This window comes from Pseudorasbora parva, chromosome 21 (genome assembly GCF_024679245.1).
Source record: "Pseudorasbora parva isolate DD20220531a chromosome 21, ASM2467924v1, whole genome shotgun sequence".
NCBI classification, from domain to species: Eukaryota; Metazoa; Chordata; class Actinopteri; order Cypriniformes; family Gobionidae; genus Pseudorasbora; species Pseudorasbora parva.
This window is the reverse complement of record NC_090192.1, coordinates 17583966-17607774: the sequence shown is the minus strand read 5'-3', so window position 1 is coordinate 17607774 and position 23809 is coordinate 17583966. Positions and strand designations below refer to the sequence as shown.

The 23809-nt window shown below is 43.5% G+C and overlaps 1 protein-coding gene across 1 annotated transcript in view; it reads right to left on the bottom strand.

Moving 5' to 3' along the window:
* Positions 1 to 23809, bottom strand: part of arhgap23b (Rho GTPase activating protein 23b) — a 266684-nt gene that overhangs the window by 69199 nt on the left and 173676 nt on the right. The window contains 3 exon segments of the mRNA XM_067429696.1: positions 5698 to 5810; positions 5935 to 6044; positions 15633 to 15694. Of these exon segments, the coding sequence (XP_067285797.1) occupies positions 5698 to 5810; positions 5935 to 6044; positions 15633 to 15694 (285 nt within the window).

Sequence of the window (23809 nt, the reverse complement as noted above, 5' to 3'; positions counted from 1 at the left end):
ATTTTCCCATTGGGACAAGTTAACTCCGTGAAGGTCGTATTTGATGAACTGAAGGAAAGCTGTTTCTTACCCTCCCCCACTCTCTTTGTCTCTCTCTCTCTCCCTCTCTTTGTCTCTCTCTCTCTCTTTTATCTCTCTCTAACTTCAGTCTATTCATTATTCTCTTTTATGTATTCTTTCGTTAATATCTATACTTCTACTCTCTTGATGCATATTTAGTATGTACTTTCTGTGTGAATTGTAGTGTTATTTTTAGTCTGTGTTTATTAAACCTCCAAAAGGCATTTAATGAGTTGAATCTGTTATTCTGCCACATACACAAAGTCAATGAAACTTGTGATCTAACGTTACCTAACTGCTTATGCTACTATGTTAGTAAAGTAAACTGTATGACCATTTGAAATATTGAACTTATCCTGATCAGTAAAGTTAATGTTTCTTATGCGCTCGTAAAGCAGTAATCCCTTATTGAGAATTGATTTGAAAAGTCTATAACTAATTTGCAGGACAAACTTAGTAGGATAATTTCAAGCAATTTCATAAAGGGTTACTTGTATTTAATTAAACAATTTTCCCTATCGGAAAATTTTAATACGTAATGAATGACTGGCAAATAATATTCATAAATTCATGAATATTGAATATTAAATCCATTTTGAGTTAATTATTCCCCGAGACATTAAACTCATGAGTCATTCTTGTTACATGTATTTGGTGGAGAATGCGGGCAAGTTTCAAACGTTTGTGTATGTGTGAACGATATTCATATTCTATTCATGGTGTATTTTTGAGGTATTAATAACCTGCACGCGCGTTTTTGTTTCGTTTTGTTTTGGTGTTGTTTTGTGAATTATGAACGGTACGCGCAAAGCGAACCCAAGCATAAACAGATGCTGAGAAATGTTGAAGTAGCCGGATTATATTAATGAAATATGAACGGTACGCGCAAAGCGAACCCAAGCATAAACAGATGCTGAGAAATGTTGAAGTAGCCGGATTATATTAATAAAAATATGAACGGTACGAAAATCCGCGTGATCTCCGAAAAACTCTGCAGCCCGTAGGCGCAATAGGGTTTATCCGCGTGATTTCCAAACAAATGTATTGTAGAAAACCCATACATTTGACTCGAGCAATATATTATGTGTTCCATCAAAATAATGAGATTTTGATGTAGTCTGTAGACACGTACGTTGCGGTATCCCGCTTGATCTGAACTACGGAAAGTTTCTATCATTGCGGAAGATTGGGACAGGGCGAGACTCTCCTGTACAATATAAGGGGCCTCAGAATAATTATTATATCGTTAAGATAAACGACAACTCCTGGTTTAAGTCTGGCTTAGCTAACCAAAGACCTGAGACCTAAAACATTTGAATCAGAGATGCTGAAAATCGTCAGCCATATTGATAAATTTCTATTGGAGTCCATGTAAAATGCGTGAATAGGCAGAAGATAAATTCCTGTTTGTCACCCGTTTCGTTGCTCGTGCACATAAAGTGCAGTCATTTTTAAATGAGTGCAAAAGCCAGTAAAGGGTAGAAAACGCCGCTTGCAGAACGCCAGGGCGACTCAAGAATTGCAACGCCGCTTGCAGCACGCCGGAGGGCAACTCTAGAACCAGACAAAGCCATCTGGTGAGCATTTCCGCCTAACTAACTCTAGTCTAGGGTGGGCGCAATAGCGCCATCGTGTGGATAAATTCGGATAGTTTCACTCTCCGTTATTTGATTCTGCCTTAACAAAATAAGTTTGAGCCTATAAATTGTTTATTGCTTACTGTTGTACACAGTTTCATTTATACAATTTTTCTAGCAACAACCAAGTCTCCTTTCTCGCTGATTAAACACCCTTATTCGAATTTGAAGTCTAAAAAGAAACATAACTTCCTCTAACTCAAAGTGAAATTAGGTTTAAGTCACAGACAGTCCAATTGGAAGGAAGGACGCCACCGTGTGGCTATACCCTGTTAAGTCAGCGCAACACTAAATCCCTACTCCCTTTCTGATTAATTCTTTTATTTGGATAACTCCCACTTAGAGATTAATCGTTATAGGATAGGATTTTTGATTGGCTTTCTTTTATTTGATTTTCCTTACAAGCTTATTTAAATTTCATTTAAACTTGCTTTGAATTTAATTTGAATTAAGTTGAGCTTCTAATTTATTTTTATTTTTTTATTTTATTTATAATTTTATTTTAATTTTAATTTTTAATTTTTAATTTTTAATTTTAATTTTTAATTTTAATTATTTTTTTTTATTAAAAAGTATTATTATTATTACTTTTTATTTTATTTATTTATTTTTCTCTCTGCAAAAGTTTTTCTTTTCCCCTCCCATTGGGAATAAAGCTCAGTCTGGTAATTACAAACGGTATCAAAAGTGCTTTTTGTTTTATCATTACTTGACAGAAACTTTTGCCTTTTTCTAAATTGCTCTTGATATTTAATCTTCCACTTAAGCGACCTCAATTCACCCCGGATGAGTTAAATGGGATAACCCATAGTACAAGCCGAATTTTAGTATATCTTGAGCATTTAGCCTATTAATTTCCCTAACACTCCCGGCGCGCACGCTGACATTCCTTTCATTACAGACCAGTTCATCTTGTGTTTGTTTCCACTGTGCTCTTTCCTATCCTCACTGTTGGACTAGCACGATTGTGTTTCTTTCAGTTCACCAAGAGACCCCAAGGAGAATTAGATAGTCCCGGGACGACCGAGCAGCAGTTCACCAAGTGACCCCCCAGGGCTACCGCCCACCTAATTGTCTAAATTGTCTAATTATCTAACTGTCTACATCAGTTAGCCAAAATTCCCAGCTATCCGTACGATAGCTCGTTAGCTTAGAACAAGCTTGCATTGGCTCTCTCTCTGTGTGTGTGTGTGTGCTGTGTTTCTCTCGTCCGCAGTAATGTTCCGTGCACCCAGTTCCGCCGTCCCGTGGGATCGCCTAACGATCATGGCTGGAAGCGCTAACGGCCACCAGTCAAGGAAGTCTGGGGCAGCCGAGCCAGGAGCAACTGGACACCGAGCTAGACCAGCTGATGACACACGACCCCACACACAGCTACTCCAACAAGGAAGTGGCCAAGATCCTCGGAAGCCTCGCCCACGTCCTCATCGCACAGGCACTTCTAAGCGAAGGGAGCTACGCCAACCTGGAACAGGAGGCAGCAACGCTAAAGCTTCAAGCCGAGGAGGCCCGGAGAGACCAAGCCCTCACCCAGCTTCGTCTAGATCAGCTTCTAGACACAGAGAAAGACGACGAAACATACAAAGAACAAAGAAATGAAATAGAAAGACTTCAAAAGACCCTGAAGGAGCTCCGTCGTGACACCGACCGACGAATACAGTCAGAGAAAGACGCCAGGAAAAACCTCGACGAAAAGCTTCGGCGTGGCGAATCCCTCCTGAAGAGAGCCACTGATGAACTTAAAAACAGAGAAATTAACGCTAAAGTCTATGCAAAACATTTGCAGTCGGCACAAGCCGAGATCGACGAGCTCATCCAGCAAAGACACAAGCTCAAAGATGAACTTGACATGGTGCAAAGAGAACTGAGACAATCATATATAGTGCAACGTTACCGGAAGGGGGAAACACACAACACACAGTTTCCCCTGACCAGTTACTCCGCACATTTTAGCCACGAAGCAAGAGCTACGAAGGGGAATGACAGCCCCCTGTTTAAAAGAGCACCCGCCAGTCTCCACGAATCCCCGTCAGCAGCAGAGGAAAGGACGCCCTTCCAGGAAGTCAAGGTCAACAGCCACGAAGCTTCAAAGAACCTTGACAAGCTGGCCAGAAATATTCCTACCTTCAGCCCAGACCCGGCAGGAGGACACGACGTCCACGCATACTTAAAAGACATAGACTTTTACTTGCAAACTGTCGCTCACGCGAACAACTGGGACAGACTGTACCTGCTCAGGGCCACGTCTAATCGTGACGTACGCAGCTTTCTGGATCGACAACCAGAGGCCATCAAAGCGGACTACTGGCATCTACGACAAGCTCTAATTTGTGTGTACTCCAACCCCGAGTCAGACCAGGGGTTCATCACTGCCATGGACCTCAAGCAAGCTCGACGTGAGACCTCACAGAACTTTTATAACAGACTGTGACGTGCCTACTTCGGGGCACGCAACGACCCAGGCATGGAGGAGGACATCAACTTCAAAACTCTTTTCCTCCGAAACCTGCACCCTACCATCAGTTACCACCTGGGGGTGCTGGCGTGCCCGCGCAGCATGGGCACGCAACAGTTAAGAGACTTGGCTCACAAAGCTTACGTCAAACAGAAAACCATTTCTGAAAAGACTGTAAAACAGCCCACCATCTGCCCTGTCTCTGTGCACCACCCAGAGCTAACCCTAGAGGGTGCCAAACAGAACCACAGTTACCGACCCGTCAACAGAGAGTCCAAACCACTCCAAGCCAGCAGAGGGCAGCGTGGTCATAATGGCGACCGTCCACGGTACCAGAGCGATCGCTCTGAAGGATCCTGGGACCCGCCTCGCCCAGAAAGCCAGCGAAGAGGCCACTCTCGACGGGACAATGGTAGGCCCAGACCTGAACCCACGTCTGGCAAAGAAAGTGTAGCTGCTTCTGAAGTTACAGAGCTCATAAAGATCCTGAAAGAGCTCCTCCGACAGAAACTTCACAAGGAAGACAAGAAGGACGGACCAGGTACAGCACGACTAGACATGATACCTGAAATCAACCTTCCCGCCCTTCCTGCAACTGAATCATCCACCCTGAACACTGTTCCCCAACCACGGACTAGTGTACTAACTGTTGCACCCCCACACGTCAGCAGCACACCCACACGACAGCTGACAGCAACAGCCTCTAATCAAGACAGTATCATGGGGCAGCCCAGTGTACCAGAAAGCGCTGTTTTGATTATTTGCACGCATAATGAGACACTTGACACATATCCAGACGGCTTATCAAGCAACACACAGGTCCCCACACCAAGACTCCTGGGAAACCTAATCGAGAAGGGGATGGCTCGAAAACTCTATCTGACTATCACTATGGAAAGGGAATTTAAGCTCGAAGCCCTAGTTGACACTGGCTCCGACCTCACGCTTATATCCGCCCAACTGTTTGAAAGACTCAGATTTGAAGCACAGAGGAAAAATCGCACCCTTAACCTTCACACTTGTAAGCTAAATGTGCAGTCGTATAGCCAAAACGACATCCAGCTCAAGCACGTAGCTTCCATCCACCTGACAATTGGACCTATGAGGCTGATACACACAGTCTATATCTCCCCTATGAACACTTATCCGTTTCTCATCGGAAAAGACCTGCTGGACCGCTTCGAACCCGTACTGGACTTCAAACAGCTGAAAGTCTGGGCTCAAGTGCGTGACCCTCTGCCCCTTCAGACACACACATCGTATAAGTCATCCATCAATTAATGCATGAATTCATGATAATTCATGTACCCTTACTGTAAAGTGCTACCCAAACAAGTTTACATGTTTACATTCATTTTTATGGTCTAACAAATATGTTGAAAGCATTTCCTTCCTTCTTAATGGTAAATTAATATGTTAATAAATATTGATATTGTATATGGAAAAGCTATTGTGATAATAAATGTAACCATATCACCCTACCCTGAAGTCTTTCCTCATAATGTAGTTATTGAAAAAAAGCACTAGTTCACAACTCTTGCTGACCTTATTATTGGCAGCTGGCAGGCAGTCCTCCAGCCTCACCCCAAAAGCTTTTGGACCTGTTTTCTTCCCCTTTTTCATGATGTTAATGCCCCATGGTGCCTTAGTACTCTCATCTGTTTGAGTTGGAGAAAGAAATGAGACACAGATCTAAAAGATGCAAATGCAGACCAGAAAGTGGGTAACAGAGCAGGGCTTAGTTTCTAAGCCTATTTGTCTTAGTTCAGACATAGTTCTCACCTTTCCCTGGGGCTTGGTTCACACCTAATGTGTTTTCAGTTTTAGAGAGAAGGAAAGGTGGCATCATTCGATGAATCCTGGGAGAAGTGTCAAGCTTGTTGCCTGTTGGACTGCAAAACAAAATATATAAGACTACCACACTCCCCAGCTAGCAGGGAACGTTCTCAGAACTTTGGCTAACATTCCCTACAAGTTGGGTTAATGTTCTGAAGAAAATATTTGAATGTAATGTTTAATGAATATTTTAAGAATGTTTTCTCATTTAAAAAATGTTCCTATATTGTTAAATGCAAACCAAGATATAACATTTTAACTGCAACATTCAAAGGATGTTTTAGTAATGTTTCTGAGGTAAAAAGTTGTACAATGATCTCCCAAAGATTTTGTCCCAAAGTTTCATAATAACAAAGGAAGAACATTCCCTCTGCCACATTAGGAAACTGTTACTTGCAACATTTTGATAATATTTTGGGAGTGTTCTTAAATTGACGCTTTTTATAATGATCTCAATATATCATTGTCCTAATGTTTCATAACAAACAAAGGAAGAACATTCTCTCCACCACATTAGGAAACTTTTTTGAGGATATCATTGAGCGAGGAGATGTTAAATGTTCTTTATAAATGTTCTTCTAATGTGACAAGTTAACAAAATTAGAAAATTTTGCTTGCAACATTTTGAGTATATTTTGAAGATGTTCTTAAATTGAAGTTTTTATAATGATCTCAATATAATATTGTCCAAATGTTTCATAACAAACAAAGAAAGAACATGCTCTCCGCCATATTTTTCTTTTTTTTTCTTTTTGAGGAAATCATTGAGAGATGAGATGTTGAATGTTCTTTATAAATGTTCTTCTAATGTGACAAGTTAACAAAATTAGAACATTTTACTTGCAACTTTTTGAGTATATTTTGGGGATGTTCTTAAATTGAATGTTTTTATAATGATCTCAATATAATATTGTCCTAATGTTTCATAATAAACAAAGGAAGACCATTCTCTCCGCCACATTAGGAAACTGTTATAAGGAAATAATTGAGGCCTGAGATGTAAGAAAGCATTCTGATGAGCCCCGAAAACTGGGGACCACTATAATCATCACCAACTTTCAACGTGATGTACCACAACGGCATTTAGGACAGATTCAATAAGTATCGGAGTGGAACAATCGGAAGAGCCTTTGGCAGGTTGACTCTTGAGGGAACCCCTCTTGTAAAACTGTTTAAAGATATCTTAGAACCTAGCAGTATTTTTGGGAGTTTATCCCAAAGTGTTTTTGGGAGTTTATTATTTAGCTGCGAGAAAGGTCCATTTAGCTTATTGATGGACTCTGGGCCCGTATTTATCAAACATCATCAAATTACTCACAAGAACACTGCTAAGAATTGACTTAAGAGTAAAAAAATTCTTGGCTCAAAGCTGCGCTTAAAAGTTAGTTATCAAGCATTCAAATCATACTTTAAGTAAAGTGTAGGACAAAACTTAAGTGTCTTAAGCTTGGGACATACTCTGCAAGAACAAAGAAATGTGTTTGTTTTCTCGAGGTGGCAAGAACAAGAACAAAGTTTCCATACTTCACGAGAAAAGCAGGTGTGTAATCTACGTTTCTCTGCATTAACCACGGCCACATTAAATGTCTGACCAATAACACAATAGTTCTAGGACACCAGCAAGAAAAAAGTTCTGCTCAGACGATGTGTCGAGAACAAGCTGCGAGAACTCTTAAACCAGGGCTGCGAGAACAAAATAACGTAATTGGTCTTGCATTGTATGTTCAAGCATTTAGAGTTGATTCAAGAAACTTTGCTGTGCCACAAACAGGATTTTGTATGATGTCACTGAATCGCTGAATAGATTACCTTATTTAAGAACTTTCTCAGATAAATTCCGATTGAACGGTGAAATTCCTTTACATTCAACACACATTTGACAATAAAGAATTTTCAAGACAATACATTATAATATACACATTAGAAATTAAAGATAATCACGTTTTCCACCATGTCTTGAGTTTAAAACTGGTGTGCTGTTAACTGACCCATATACAGCCTAGATTTCATTATATAATCAGCCACCATGGATTCCAAAAGAAAACCAAACTGGCGGGAGGAAAAAGCGATCGCAGAATGTTATAAAAGGCAAGTTCAGTCCAGCAGCACTGACAAAGGTTATGCCTGCTCTGTCCAAACAATATTTTTGATTATCGTTTGTCAAACATTTCAAAAACATTCTTCCTCTTCTAAAAAAATTGCGCATGTATTTGTCTCCTCAGTGCCATAACAAGCCCCTACTGGCAACTCCTAACCACTTGAGAGACCTCTCGAGCTGTCTTAAATAACTGGGAGAGTAAGTGGTTGTAATAACCCAGATAGCAAGCATGTTTGGGCCACATGTGGGTATTATCTGGCACATATGGCCCAGATATGGCATGGCTGAACAGATATGGGCCAGAATGTGACCATATTTGTTTTGCCATAACTTTAAAATCGGCGGGAAATGTTTTCTTGGTTCACAACTCATTTTGAGGTATATGGCCCAGATAACAATGTACACATAAGGGCCATATGTTTTTGAGCTATGGCACAAAGTGAGAAAGGCTGACTTGTGGTAAACCTTTGGATTATATATGGAAAAACACAGGACACCTGAAATCAAGCGCAGCTGACAGCCGAGGTTTCACATCTCAGGTGGTTGCATCTCATTAGTGGAATGAATTTGACTGATACGGCACCATTTTGTCATCTGCTCTCATGAGTTTTCGGTCACGCATTTCTTCAGGTAAGTGAAGTTTTAGCATTTCAAAGCCTTTTTAAGGTTATTTTGTGCAGCATTATGTATTTGTTTGAGGAGAGTGTCGAATTAGCCTCAGTTGAGTGTATTTTCTATTTCAATCCCATGTGTAATGCAGCGCACAGTCACCGAACGAGTCATGGATTGATGATTTAAAACTCCGGACTAGTTTTCTTGCGTGCGTCCGTTTTTAACGTGACTCAACTATCGTACAGTCTGACATTTATGACAGTTTTGATCTTACAGTGTGACATGGCTTACAGCACTGATTATGTTTGTATAGCCTGACAAGGAGCAATCGTAAAGGACTATAATAAATCTGACAGTAACAACTAAATCCGGGTTTTGTTTTGTTGCCACCGTGACATATAGTAACTTTTGGAAACGCGAGTGTGTTGTGGCCAGGGGCGTAGCACCAAATTTTGGGCCCTGGGTACAAACCATCTTGCTGGGCCCCCGTACCATGTATGTGTATGTGTAGAAAACTGACTTCTAAGCCCCCCCCCCCACCCCCCCCCACCCCCCCTTGCCTCGGGCCCTGGTTACTCAGTACCCTTTATCCCCCCAGTCCCACGCCCCTGGTTGTGGCCATGAGATCTTTTGAGGGGAACGACATCTTTTTGTTCGCGTCTATGAACTTAACCCAGATAGCATGGTGACATTGATTCAATGTTGAAATTCCATCAGAATCATCATTTTGGTTGAGGTTGGAATTTCAATGCTAAGTAATATTGGATCAATGTTGAAAATTCAATGCTAACACCATACTGGACCAATGTTGAAAATTCACTGCTAAATAATATTGGATCAATGTTGATAATTCCATGCTTTTCAGTGTTGAAAAGACAAACATTGAATAAATGCTGATGTTTGGTCAGCTTAATTCTCCACCAGTGAGGCTTACGGTCAATCTATCTGTCACATTATTCAACATGTTAAGGCAAGTCCAAATCAATTGGCTACATTTGTGTGAATGTGAGCACATTTATTATCCTCAAAGGATACGATGAGTACACCAACGAGTATGTGGATTCACAAAGAATACATAAATGTAAATTTTGTAATTGTAAGCCTTTCTTTAAATTTTTCTGGAAGAGTTAAAATTGTATGCGTGTTTGATTTCTGACTCTTCCAATAAGAAAGCTTTAAAAACTATGAATCTTTTTAAAAGGTATATTATTTTCCTGCTTACTGGCATGTAATGTTGTCATTCTGTGTTTCATGTTATTATAATAATAAAAAAACAACAACAAACAAACAAACAAACAAAAAAAAAAAAGAATTTCTACCATACATTTAGTCTATCAGTTTTAAATAAATAAAAATGTAGCCTATTATTATTATTATTTAAATCATGTAGAATGTTATCTAAAGAATACAGAGTTAATAAAGAATTTAGAATATGTGTCCCTATCGAATGGCGGTAATGCACCTTCAAGACATCCACCAATCAACCAAATCAAGCGCAGCTGAACAGACTTCAATTGCGAAAAAGAGACACAGGACAATGACCATGTTTTTTAGAGGTAAGTGGCCTACAAAAATATAATTATAAAATTCATCTCAATTTTAATTTAGTGTTTTTATTCATCTTTATGTTTTACAACTTGTGTGCTTCTCCTGAGCGAGAGTGAACTGCAATGTTAAAAATAGTCACATGAGCGCCCTCCTAAGTTACACAACCAAGGGCCAGGATAATCTTAATACATTGAGTTTCAGTTTGTTTTTCACCAAACCATATCATATTTGTATTCATTTTTTTTTCTTAAGATTGGCATATACACTGTGAATTGCGTCCGAATTCTGACTCGTGCAACTTTTTTTTTTTTTGTCGTGCGTCCTTTGTTGTGAGGTGTTCATCTATTTTATGAGATGATTTTAGTATTAAGATGATTAATCTGTGCGTGCAACGAGTAAAATGTGCATTTGTGGAAACGGTGCTGCACATGCATTCATTGACTTGTGAGTCGATCCTATTTGATTCATTTAGATTTTGAGACCATATAGGATCGACTCACAAGTCAACGAATGCGCGGTGCGGATCCACAAACGTATCTTACTCGTTGCACACACAGATGAATCATTTTGAATCATCCTATATTCATCCAGTGTATAAACGAGAGGCGATCGGAAGGTTAGATGAATTTCTGGCTTGTCAGTAATTCTGTTCGCCGCTCGTGAGAGTGTCTCGCAGCTGAAGCAGAACTAGAACTGATTGACCTGTTAGCGCGGTGAGGGGAAATACAATCAGCTCGTAGCTCTGGTTCAGCTGTGAGATATCATCACAGATCACAATTACATCATTACAGTTTAATCTTTAATGCAGCAAAAAAAAAAGAAAAGAGATCTTTAAGTTCTGTAGGCAGCTATATCAAACTACAGAAATTTTAGTAAACAGTGCCTCCAGTTCGTGTTGTAAACGGAAAAAAATCTCTTCCAAACCACCATGTAGCCTATACAGCTCCTCTTTTATTTTCTTAATTTAGCTATTTGGTCATTCATTTACTTGTTTCATTTTCACACTTTATTTATTTACTATTAAATACAATATTATTAGATAAAACACCGGATATAGTCACTTTGCTTTTTCATTCATTGTGTGTCTGCAGGTCCTTTAAAGTCTATACTAAAATGCATTAAATAGTCCTGAATTTAATGTTACCGTTTTAACTGGGATATCAAGATTTTGATAAAATTTCAAGTTTCACTTCATTTTGTAGTTGGCTATATCTGTAATGTATAATTAATCACATTTCCAAATATTTACTAACTTCTTGTTGTTTTAGATGCTGTGAATGCTGATAAAAAGAGGCATCAGAGTTTATCTTTGCTGGGACGGTGCAAAACTCTCCATTACAACCTGAAAGGCTTCAGGGCATTGCTCATGGTGGAACCCCCTGTGTCAGTACTGTGTCATTTCTGTATTTATTGGCAAGTTTACATTTGTATTTACTTCCATTTTGCCGATGCACGTTGTCATGTTTTTCCAGGCTCTTCTCATTTGTGTTATAAATTCAGATGTAATTGTTTAAAGTCAATGTGAGATTTCCTGTTGTAACTGTGGGGGCATAAATAAATACTTTTGCATGTAAACTGAAGGATGTTGTTTACTTTGAGTGACTTTTTGATGCAAAATCATATCGACTGCAGCCACACATGGTCTCTGATTAAAATGAATAAAATAAAGAGACAAATTAACTGGCATAGAATCCTGCTGTACATAAAGCAAGATTGATCTATTTTTTATTGTTGAAATAACATTATTTCAGGGTGCAAACCTGATGAAAAATCAATGTTATATTTCAATATTGATTCAATGATATTTTGATTGATGCATTAACATTGATTCAACATTGATTCACTTAAATAAGTGGTTTAATTTTAGTTGGAAAACTATTGATTTTAAGTCCATCTTGATCTATTTTTCATCGTTGAAATAACATTATTTCAGGGCGCAAACCTGATGAAAAATCAACATTCTCAACATTGATTCAATGATATTTTAGTTGATGCATTAACATTGATTCAACGCTGATTCACTGTTTGTCTGCTATCTGGGGATCGTTCCTTGTCGAACACTGAACTTTTGAGGGTCGGGAGCTGGCGAACAGGGGGGCTGTGGGCTCCCGTCCCTGGGAAAGATCCCATCAGACTGCCTTCTTCTTCCTCCTCGCTCCCTGAGAATGGGCATGAGGATGAGGTTGAGGAGCTGGCTGAACCGTCTGCCCCGTTGCAGGCGGATAGTGCTTTCTAGGCCAGGCAGTTCTCTGTTCCGATACTCCGCTCTGACCAGCTGCATTCACGATCGGTCTCTGCCATTTAGGAATACGAAAGCTGGGGGGTGGGCGGGCCGTGGCCTGTGCGAAGGTCTGACGAGGTGGCGGAGGGGGTGCAGTCTGTGACTTTCTGGGCATGCAGAGTTGCAAAGCCTTAATCGTCCCTCTTCTTTTCCTCGCATATTTTTTGCATCAGTGTCAGAGCTGAGCCAAAAATACCCTCTGCGACCACCGGTGCGTCAAGGATGGCTTCTTTTTCCCTGTCCGAGAGATTAGCCAAGTTAAGCCATCGACCTCTCTCCTGAATCACCATTGTGGCCATGGCCTTGCCCGCAGCTTGAACCACGCATCTCTGAAGACACAGAGAGGGATCTGTAACTACACAGATCTCTTCCCAATGTGTTGTCCCATTCGGAGAAGGCCATCCTTCTCCATCCATTCCATGTCAAGCGCGGATCCTCCCTGCACGGGCATTTTACTGTTGAATGGTTTGTCCTTCCAGGTCACAGCAACATCCTCCAGGAGCTCTGGAAATGCTGGAAGGAGCTGACGTGCTGCCCGTTTCGCTCTCGGCAGCCTCTTGCCCTTGTAGAGAGACTTTGCAGTCTCCGCTACCACGGTTGGCCACGGAATATTTAGTTTATCTGCAGCGCATTTGCACACATCTTGTAGATCAACACTGAGAAGCGGAGAGGATGGTGCCCCACCGCCTCTTCCGTGGTTCCCACCGCGGCGAGGAGTTGTGCCGAGTGCGCAGGGGGAAGGAAGGGGGAGTCCTCGAAATCTTCCTCTTCTTCAGAGAGAAGATAATCAGATTGTCCATCTTCCTCAAAATTGAGTGCGTCCTCATCCTCGTCCGTGCTGAGCACGCTAGGCAGAGGGACGCAGACATCGAGCTCTTCACCCCAGGATAAAGCTGCCATGCCGGGCAGCTCTCCTGCAGGAATGGTTACCTGCGGAGTGGCAGCTGGAACAAGGCTAGGTGACATGAGGGGATCTTGGCCTGACACGCTAGCTTGGCGTGCTAGCCTGCATCGAAGGCTCTTCATGGTGAAGCGTGCGCAGTGTTCACAGGAGTCGGGATTCTCGATCGCAATTGGGCATGTTTCAGCCCGAGACATGCAGAGCAGTCCTGGTGTGTGTCCTTGCATGAAATTTTGTTCCCGCATGAACAGATTCGCACCGAATCTCCCTCGCTAGCCGGGATGGTTTGCATTGCTGCAGCCATCGTTGTTGTAGAACAATCCTTGCAATCAGCTGGGATGCAAATTGAAGGAGCCAGACGAAAAACGGCGTGGTGGCCAGTAGTTCGTCTAAAAGTTTGTTCTCAAGATTTTTCCAAAAGGCTTCGGCTTCTGGTGTGAAGCGAGAAGAGGTTTTTGAATGTCGTAGTGACGTTGTGTCGCCCCTTTTATACTGAGGGAGGGGAGGTCACTCCCATACACAACGTCATGTCTGCCAGCCAATTGGGGCTGGCGTAATGTAATAGGGATTCTGAGGACTACGCGGAAGGGGCGTATCCCATAGTGAGACACCGAAACGTATGCTTGAAAGAGAACAACGCTCTAATGCACTGTAAACGGCGAGCACGCATCGCTCGTCACTCCAAGTGGAGGCGTGCATTAATTATTAACTCTGACATGCTCATCTTCCGAAAATATTGCCAACTATCTATCAGGTAATAATGTCATGCACATAATGTCAGCGCAGCTGACTACGGCAACTGGTTTAGTCCAAAAATGATCAGTACTTTTGCAGTTGGTTCTGTTTGAGGTCGTATCATGTTCTCACCACAAACGAACCGCTCCAGAGTTTGTTTGAAAGCGTACCGAGACCACCTCTTCAAGGACGTCTCAGTACGCTTGTTTGGTCCGCTTTTGGTCCACACCGAGTGCGATTGCTGCTTTCACACCTGACCAAATGAACCACCCCAAAGAGGAACCGAACTATAGTACGATTCAGCCGAACTAAAGGAGGCAGGTGTGAAAGCTCCATTAGAAGCTTGATAAATACTGGCCCTGGTCTAGACCTCGTTTTACTATTTGTGCTCACCTGATCCTCATGTGCTCTGGTCCCTTTATATTATGCTACCTTCCCTCATGTCCTTGCTGGTTCGTTGCTTTTGTGCGTGTTTTTGTGATGTTTGCAATCCTCAAGCTCCCAGTCAGTATGTGCTAGATTTAGTGTTCCTTGTCTGAGAATTTCCTTTTTGATTTATTCTTATTTTTCTTTGTTCCTGCATTTTTACCCTTGCCTCGTTCTAGCCTTTATTTTGTGATGTAGTTCTCCCTAACCTTATGTTTTAATTTTCTTTTTTTTGATAGCTTACCTTTTATTTTTAACTTTTTATATATTTATTTCAGTCATTTTTAGAGATTTATTTGATGGTTTTGTTTTATTTTTCCTCTTTTGCTAGCTCCAGTTATTATTTTTGTTTTGTTTTGTCAGTTCTTAGTTTGTCTGTTATTTCTTGATGTCTTGTCTAGAGTCTTGTCTTGTGTTGGTTCCTGCCCTGAGTTTCCCTGGCCACGGTCTCCTACTGCCTGACAGCAAACACTAGAGCTGAGTCTGAGAGTGAACATCAAGCCTCCATTTCAGAAATTCTGACAATAATGTTCTAAAAATGTTATGTTTAAACATTTAAGGAATATCACAAAGCATAATTTGTTTTATAGAATGTTATCCTAAGTTTCAAAAGAACATTCTAAAAACAAAAATAAAACTACCTACTGAAAACATTATAAAAATGTTTGGCAATAATGTTATAATAATGTTACCACTAAACATTTTTAGAATGTTTTTAGAAGAATGTTATCCTTACTTTTAAAAGAACATTCTGGGAACCAAAATAAAACTTCCGCTGAAAACTTATAAAAACAACAACAACAACAACAAAAAAAACGTTAGGGAATAATGTTATAAGAATTTTACCACTAAACCTTTTAAGAATGTATTTAGAAGAATATTATTCTAACTTTTAAAAAAACATTCTGGGAACAAAAATAAAACTACCCGTTGAAAACATTTATAGAACAATGCATGGTAATGTTCTCAGAACATTCTAATAACAAAAAAATTCTAGCTGGGTCACGATTCTATAACTAAAATTAAGTAGGCAAGAGAATCACCTGTGTTTCCTATAGTCATTCAGCTTCTTATTGATGATAGCCTGTCTGGAGAAGCCCAGTTCCTGTAAGAGTGTAAAATATTTTAGTGTGAGTTTACAGTTATGCAATTTTTACAGTCATAGTTGTACAGTTTATTTTATTTAAATTAAGTTTACAGTGACTCCACAGTTAAAAGCAGCAGGAAATCACTGTGATGTAGAATGATTTATTTTGATGTAGAGTGATTTATTTTTGTCTGCATTACAGTTCCCTACCAATACTTTACGAGTACTGCGTCGTTTGTCTTATTAATATAAATAAGACAAGATGCTATGGGGAAAACTCATTTTTTCTCCAATTCTGAAATCTTTATACAATCATGCAGTGAATACTGCACATTGATTGGTTCAAAAAGTTAAAGGAATTGATCAATGATGGTGCGGCATGCACAAGCCAATGATGAGCAAGCCTGCTGAAATAGGCAGAGACTCTGGCTATAAAAGCAGCCATATCACCATGGCAAATCGTTTTATTCTACTTCAGCGACGCAGATTACATCTCTTCGTTTGAACATGAATTGAAGCTGCCTTCACCTGCAAGCAGCTGGATTTGCCGCCTATTTTATTCCCTTCATGCAGTTAAACAGTGGCCTGCTCACCACTCTCAAGCAGCTCGTGCCTGCCATTCACCATTCATACCGCTGTTCACAGTAATGATCGCCTGCGAGTCTGCAGCATCCAGATCAGCTCGCCATTCTCAAGCAACTCTGTTTCTACGCCGCTGTGTTTGCAGCCTGGTCAGCGCTTTTCCCAAGGGCCTCTTTCAGCTGAGCGAGTGCACTTTGCTGTATCCTTTTTAAGAACTTTAAAGAGAAAAGAGCAAATTTCAAGCGATGTTGTTGCAAATGTTGGGCCACAACTGTTGGCCACAAGAGCACCTCTGCACATTGATGACAGGCACAGCGAGCGCGTGCAATGTCTGGGCAAGTCGACCTGGTCTCACTGCGAGAGTATGAGCCTTGACCTCTCTGCGCTCGAGGATATCGTTCCTTTCAGAATGCGACCCAGCCCGTTGTGCCCTTCTGTTTTCTTCCTCCTGGGAACCCATGAGGAAAAAACAATGGGGGAGAGGATCTCAGTGCTCAGACGAGTGCAATCTCATGTCGGTTCAGCCCCCATGTGACTCACTCTCTGCATTCCAACAGAAGAGGTTCCCCCCATCCTTTTCTCCCATTCAGACCAACGCCCCTTTGTTATCGCGAGTGACTTGGTCTCGTTCAAAGGATCTAATCATGAGCCACAGGACGACAGCATGTCCTTAGCAACGTTGGAGGTCGAGGACAGGCTTGCAGCATGGCCCAGTCTCCTTGCTGTCATTAAGCTTATTGGTGTCAGAGCTTTATCGCGTGCTATCTAAAGCAGTCGAACAGCTCAGTTTAGAGTGGTCTGCGCCTGTGGAATGCACGCTCAGCTGCTAGGACGAGTGGTTCCTGCCTGGACGTTGTAAAGGTCCCTCTCAGCAGTCAGCACCCTTATTTCTAGAAGTTCACAAAGAGCTGACAAAATCATGGCGCGCTCCCTACTCAGCAGGCCCTTATTCTTCTGCCCCTTACACACTCACCTCCATTGACACAAGGCAGAAGAGTTATGAAAACTTACCTCCTCTGGACAAGGCTGTGGTTTGGGTCCGTCTGCTGCCATTGGTTGGAATACCAAGGCCGCTCATTTATCTAACCCCTGTCGTACAGCTTCAGCCATTACTGGACGTGCGTATATGTCAACAGGTCAGGCAGCTTCCGCTTTACCCTCCATGGTGGTTCTCCAGGTTCTCTCAAGCAAGGCTCTTTAAAGGTTTGGATGGGGCCGGACACAACTCTGCCACCTTCAGAGAGCTGCAGAGCGCAATGGATCCTGCCCTGCATGCCACAAAGACCACAGCTCAGGCCATTGGACGCTCAATGGGCAGTTTGGTGGTGTTGGAGCGCATGTGTGTAAGCATTATCATATACATGTAAAGAATTGAAGGGTGAGTTTCAATCAGCTCCCTAGTTCAGTAGTCAGGGCACTGATCAGGACATAAGTCAAGGGGCTGACTCCTTGATCAGTGTCCTAACTACTGAACTAGGGAGCTGACTGAGATGCACCTGAAGTCTGTCATGTAAAACAAGAGTGTATTGATGCAGTTAAGTCTGCCTATTTACCTGTTAATTTTACTCCTGATTGGAGGCTTCCATAAATATTTCGTTTATACTTCAACTAAGTTTAATGGTGCAACGCAAAAATATTTAAGAATGCATATGTTGTAACCTTGTGCCCATTTATGTCAAAACTAGGCTAGTTGTAACTTGCGCACAGCTGGTGGAACAGGTGTCCAGACAGGAAAGATATCTATTCATTTTTCGATACATTTTTCCATACACATGAAAAACACCCAGGGGGCATTATAAGGATCTGTTATGTTTAATTAAGTTCCCTATATCAAGGGAACTTCGCACTGCGTCGGAACGACGAATTTGGGGATACTCCCTTAGCAACAGCGCATCTGAAGTCTGAATGAAACTATTCCAATCTTGATTGGTGTTGCGTCATGACGTAGATGTGAAGGCATAGCCGGAAGCTACATAAAGGGGGCCGGTGCATAGTAACGGCAGTTATCGCTCTTCAGCATAGCGCTCTGTGTCAATTGTTTGTCTATTTATTGTTGTCTGTCAAAAATCTATATTTTGTGAGTGGCGACTGAGAGAGACTTCAAGCAATGTGTGCACCCGTGTCCCCGTTTCATGTGGGCTCGAACACACATTCTCGTGAAGTGTCTGAGCGTTCAGCATGCTAGGGCGGCTCTCGAGGGAGCTCTATATGGCATTGTGATAAGCTGACGCTCAGGGTACTTTGCTCTCGGCTGGTCGCGTGCTCAAAGAGGCCGTCCAGCCTCATCTGTCCCGCGTCTGTTTAGGCAGCGCGCGGCAGCATAAATCAGTGGTCTCGCTAATTAACTTATCAGCGGGTCTTGGGACTGCTGAGGCAACATCTCAGTCCTCGCTGACAGTTCAGATGTTCTCCTTTCCCGAGTGGAAGCCCGCTATGCGGCCTCTTCAGGTTGAGAACCCAATGCTTGAGCCGTCTGACGTGCACAGCATTGAAGCGGGTGACGTTAAGCACCAAACACGCTACTTCATTCATAAAATAAGGGCGCTCGGGCAGTTCTTGAGGGGGCTGCCTGTAGTGACTCTGTGTTCTCCGTCCCCTGCGGTTTCTTCCCCCGGGTGGAGAACCAGATGCTTGAGTAGTTTGATTCCAAGGAATTAGACAGCATCAAAGGAGTGAAGTAAATGAGAGCTCGCCACTTCATAATGCAAGGCTCGATCTCGCATTGCCGAGGCAGCGCATAGATTACGGGTCTGCAGTAAAATAAGTTGAACACACACTATCGGTATACAATGTGATACTGTTTGGGGCGTGGCAGCAGTCAGCTCCTGAGGGTGCTGGCTGTGTTTATTGAGAAATATCTCAACGTTTGCGCTTTTCGGGCATCTCAGCCTTGTGCCTGTGGTCTTTTATCTCAAGGGATGAAAGCTAAATATGTTGTAATCGGATTTAATCTCACGTTTGCCGAGGCAGCATGTAATTGACGATTCCGTATGAATAAATATTAAAACAGTATTGACCGGTGGTGATTATGGCCGAATTTTAATTCTGAAGAATTAAAATGAATTAAATATTATCTGTTTATTTGAATATGTTTATTCAGTCTATCAGACCATGTTCATTGATGGATGATTATGGTGGCATATAATAATCTGAGGGATTAAATGGGATTTGTCTGACTTTTCAAAGTAAACATTTTATGCCTTTCATCCAAATCGCAAATCGTGTTCACTTATCTATATATTAATCTAAAAGAAAATCTTCCAGAGAGCGATCGAGGTCGCTTCCTCCGTGGAGTTTTTTTTGGAAGTCGATGCTACGGTCCGCCGTCTACGACGCTCAGACCACACCGATTTCCGGTGAATGCATGCTGCTCCAGCCGCCTCTAGTAGAGTACTTTCCCCTAGTAGAGTATGTCGGGGCATAGTTATTCCTCCCGAATATATTTACTTTAGCTCTGCGTACCGTGGGCAAAAGGGTGCAGACTGCAGTTTAGTGTTCCACCCCTGAGGTTCATCGTTGTGGTTTGAACTGTGGTGTGCCCAGCTCAGTGGCCAGCTGGCCAGCCCCCTCTCCCGGGGAGGGATCGAGGTCGCCTCCTCCGTGGAGTCTTATGGAAATCATTGCTGCGATCCGCCGTCAACGACGTTCAGGTCATATTGATTTTCAGTGAGCGCATGCTGCTCCAGCCGCCTCTAGTAAGATCTGCAGCTGGGCAGTTGAACGCATGCGCATACCGAAAATCCTCTGTGAAGTTTTCTGGAAGTCGATGCTGTGATCCGCCATCTACGACGCTTGGACCACATCGATTTCCAGCGAATGCATGCTGCTCTAGCCGCCTATAGTAAGACCTACAGCAGGGCAGTGAACGCATTAGCATACCGAAAATCCTCTGTGAAGTTTTCTGGAAGTCGATGCTGCGATCCGCCATCTACGACGCTCGGACCACATCGATTTCCAGCGAACGAATGCTACTCCAGCCACTTCTAGTAGGACCTGCAGCTGGGCAGCGAAGGTGTTCACACACTGATAATCCTTCCCAACTAAGCTCTGCCGGGTGGCCGCTTCAGGGGGTCGGGCAGGAGGATTGGTGCATACCAGAGACCAGCCTCTAGGCTGGTTCCCCAAGCAGAATGTTTTGGTGCATGGTTATACCTCCCGAATATATCTGCTGGGGCCCTGTGTACCGTGGGCAAAGGTTACAGACTGCAGTTCAGTGTTCCACCACCAAGGTCATCGGTGTGGGCTGGACGGTGATGTGCCAAGCCCAGTGTCAGGTTATGGAACAGGAAGTGTGCTCCCTGTTGGTAAAGGAGGCCATAAAGTGTCCCTCTGCCAGACACGGAGTCCAGCTTTTATGGTCGCTACTTCATAAAAAATAAAAATAAAAAAAGGATGGGGGGGGGGGTTGCATCCCATAAAAGATCTGAGGTACTTGAACTGTTCTCTGAGGAGATTCAGGTTCAAGACACTCACTATCCCATCGTGAGCAGATCCGGTTCTGCTGACTGGTTCGTCACGATAGATCTAAGGACGCATATTCCACATCTCCATCCTTCCTGCCCACAGGAATTTCCTGAGGTTCACTTTCGGGGTGAAGCGTACCAGTATTGGGTTATTTCGGCCTAGCTCTTTCCTCTTGCACCTTTACCAAGTATGGATGCACCTCTGGCTCATCTCAGACTCCAGGGTATCCGTATACTGAATTTTATCGATGACCGGCACGAAATGGCCCAGTCATGATAAATGGCAGTTCGGCATCGAGATGTCGTTCTGGCCAATATTCGGTGTTTGGGTTTGTGACTCAACGCAAAAAGAGCGTTGATGCCATCCCAGAGAACCATGTTCCTGGGAGGTGTATGGAGCTCGAGTACGATGTGGGCACAAAGATCTCCTGCACATATCGAGTCCATACAGGCGATGGTCTCCAGAGAAAAACTAGGCAGCAGCCTCACTGTGAAGCAGTTTCAAAGACTGCTGGGGCTCATGGCAGCAGCATCCAATGTAAAACCTTTTGGTCTGTTGCACATGAGACCCCTACAGTGGTGGCTGTAGACCAGGGGGTTCTCCCTGAGGGGAAATCCATTCCGTATGATCAGGGTAGAAGTGCACGTGCAGATGCCTTCGTTCCCTAGCTATATGGAAGAAATCCTGGTTTCTGTCCCAAGGTCCAGTGCTGGGAGTGTCATGTTGCCGGAAATCTGTTTCAACAGACACCTCCCTCACTGGTTGGGGCGCAATCATGGACGGCCGCTTTAAGGGAAGTCTGTGGGAAGCCTGGCATTCTTCCTGACACATCTTTGGCCTCGAAATGCTGGCGGTCTACAAAGCTCTGAGAAGCCTTTTCCTGGACCTCCACGGCCACCATGTCCCAATACGATCCGACAACGAGGCCATAGTATCGTATCTGAATTATCAGGGGGGCCTTAGGTCACGCCCTCTATGCAGACTGGCGCACGAGGCCCTCCTATGGTTCCAGGGGGGAACTGTCATCCCTCAGGGTGATGGACATCCCCGGGGACCGAAACCAGGGAGCAGACATCCTGTTGAGGCAGGGGCTGAGGCCCAGGGAGTGGCAGCTCCACCTAGAGTTGGTGGAGGCAATGTGCGAGAGGTTCAGCCCAGTGGAAGCGGATGTTTGCGTCTCGAGAGACGTCCCACTTCCCACTGTGGTTTTTCTCTCACGCATCCAGCCCCGCTGGGGTTGGATGCCATGGTGCAGACATGGCCGAGGCTGCATCTGTGCACTTTCCCCCGATCACTTTGCTCCCGGGAGTCCTCTGCGTGGCAGCTCCCTCTGAGGAGGGATCTCCTATCTCAGGCACAATATTTACCCCCAACTGGGAATTTGGAGCCTTGCGTCTGGCCCCTGAGGGGGCCAGGTATCTAGAGGCCGGCCTGCCGGCAGATGTGATTGAGAGGGCTCCGTCTTCAAGGAGACTGTACAGCCTTAAGTGGAATGTGTTTTCTACTTGGCGTAGAGAGCGTGAGGTGGACCCAGTTAACTGCCCAGTGGCTTCAGTACTGGAGTTCCTCCAAGAGTGTTTCTCTGCGGGTTTTAACCCATCCACACTCAAGGTGTACGTGGCTGGCATTAGTGCTTTCCACGCTCCTGTGAGTGATGGGCCTTTGGGTAGGCACCATCTGGTTGTACGGTTCCTCTGTGGGGCCCGGAAGATGAGGCCTGCAGCTCCTGTCAGAGTTCCAACCAGGGATCTGGCAGTGGTAATTGAAGGATTGGCTGAGGCCCCCTTTGAGCCACTGGAGTTGGCTGAGGCTAAGAACCTGACCCTTGAGGGGGCCTTTCTCCTTGCTATCACTTCTCCGGGGAGAGTAGGGGACCTCTAGGCCTTGGCGGTGACACCAACTTGCCTAGAGTTTGCCCCTGGCGGAGTTAAGGCAATTTTACATCCTAAACTAGGTACCTAGGGTGCCATCTAGTGTGGCCAGGTCATTGGTTCTTCAGGTTTTTCAATCCCCAGCCCCATGTGACGGCGGAAGAAGGGAGGCTTTTCCTTTTATGCCTGTTCAGGGCCATGAGAATATTCTTGGAAGGTCAGCAACACCTCCCTGCAACGCCCGACGCTAGGGTGCTCCAGTCCTAATTGTGCCTGGTCTCCAGCTTCACAATAGGGCAGGCGTATCCTTGGTGTGGCCTCGTAGGTACTCGTTCCCCAAATTCGTCATTCCGACGCAGTGCGAAGTTTCCTCGATATAGGGAACGTCTCGGGTTATGTATATAACCATTGTTCCCTGAGAGGGAACGAGCACTGCGTCTCGTCTCCACACCGTGTATCACCTGAGAGCGCTTGCTTCATCGCGATAATTGCCGTTACTATGTGCCGGCCCCCCTTATGTAGCTTCCGGGTATGCCGTCACATCTACGTCATGACGCAACACCAATCAAGATTGGAATAGTTTCATTCAGACTTCAGATGCGCTGTTGCTAAGGGAGTAACCCCAAATTCGTCGTTCCGACGCAGTGCTCATTCCCTCTCAGGGAACAAGGGTTATATACATAACCCGAGACGTTTTGCTATGTACAAGTCTATGTCTTTAGACTTAAAGTGCACAGTGAACTCTGTTGCCTTGAAACACATGCTGGTGCCGGTTGTTCCTTCTCGGTCCCATCTTTGGGCTCTTCAATGTCCCTTGGGAGTCAGAACACACTCCACGAGAGGCATGGCATTTGATGTTTCGATTGATGACATCTGTGCAACGGACACCTGGGACTCACGGTCCACATTTTTTAGATTTTATAATGTAGAGGTCCATCCATTTCAATAGCAGGTTCTTTCTGTGCGTGATTGTATTATCTCTGTAGCATCTTGTCTTGTTTATATTAATAAGATGAATAGCGCAGCACTTGTTCAATATCTAAGGGAGCCGAGATTACGTTAGTAACCGAGTAAGTTATCTTTTGTAAAGTTATAGTTTTTGTACATATTTATACTATGATGTCTGCTGCAGCTTAAATTATATGACATATAAATACTATGATGTCTGCTGCAGCACCTGGCGACGGGACGTACGTCTCCGTTCCCTCCTTCAGGG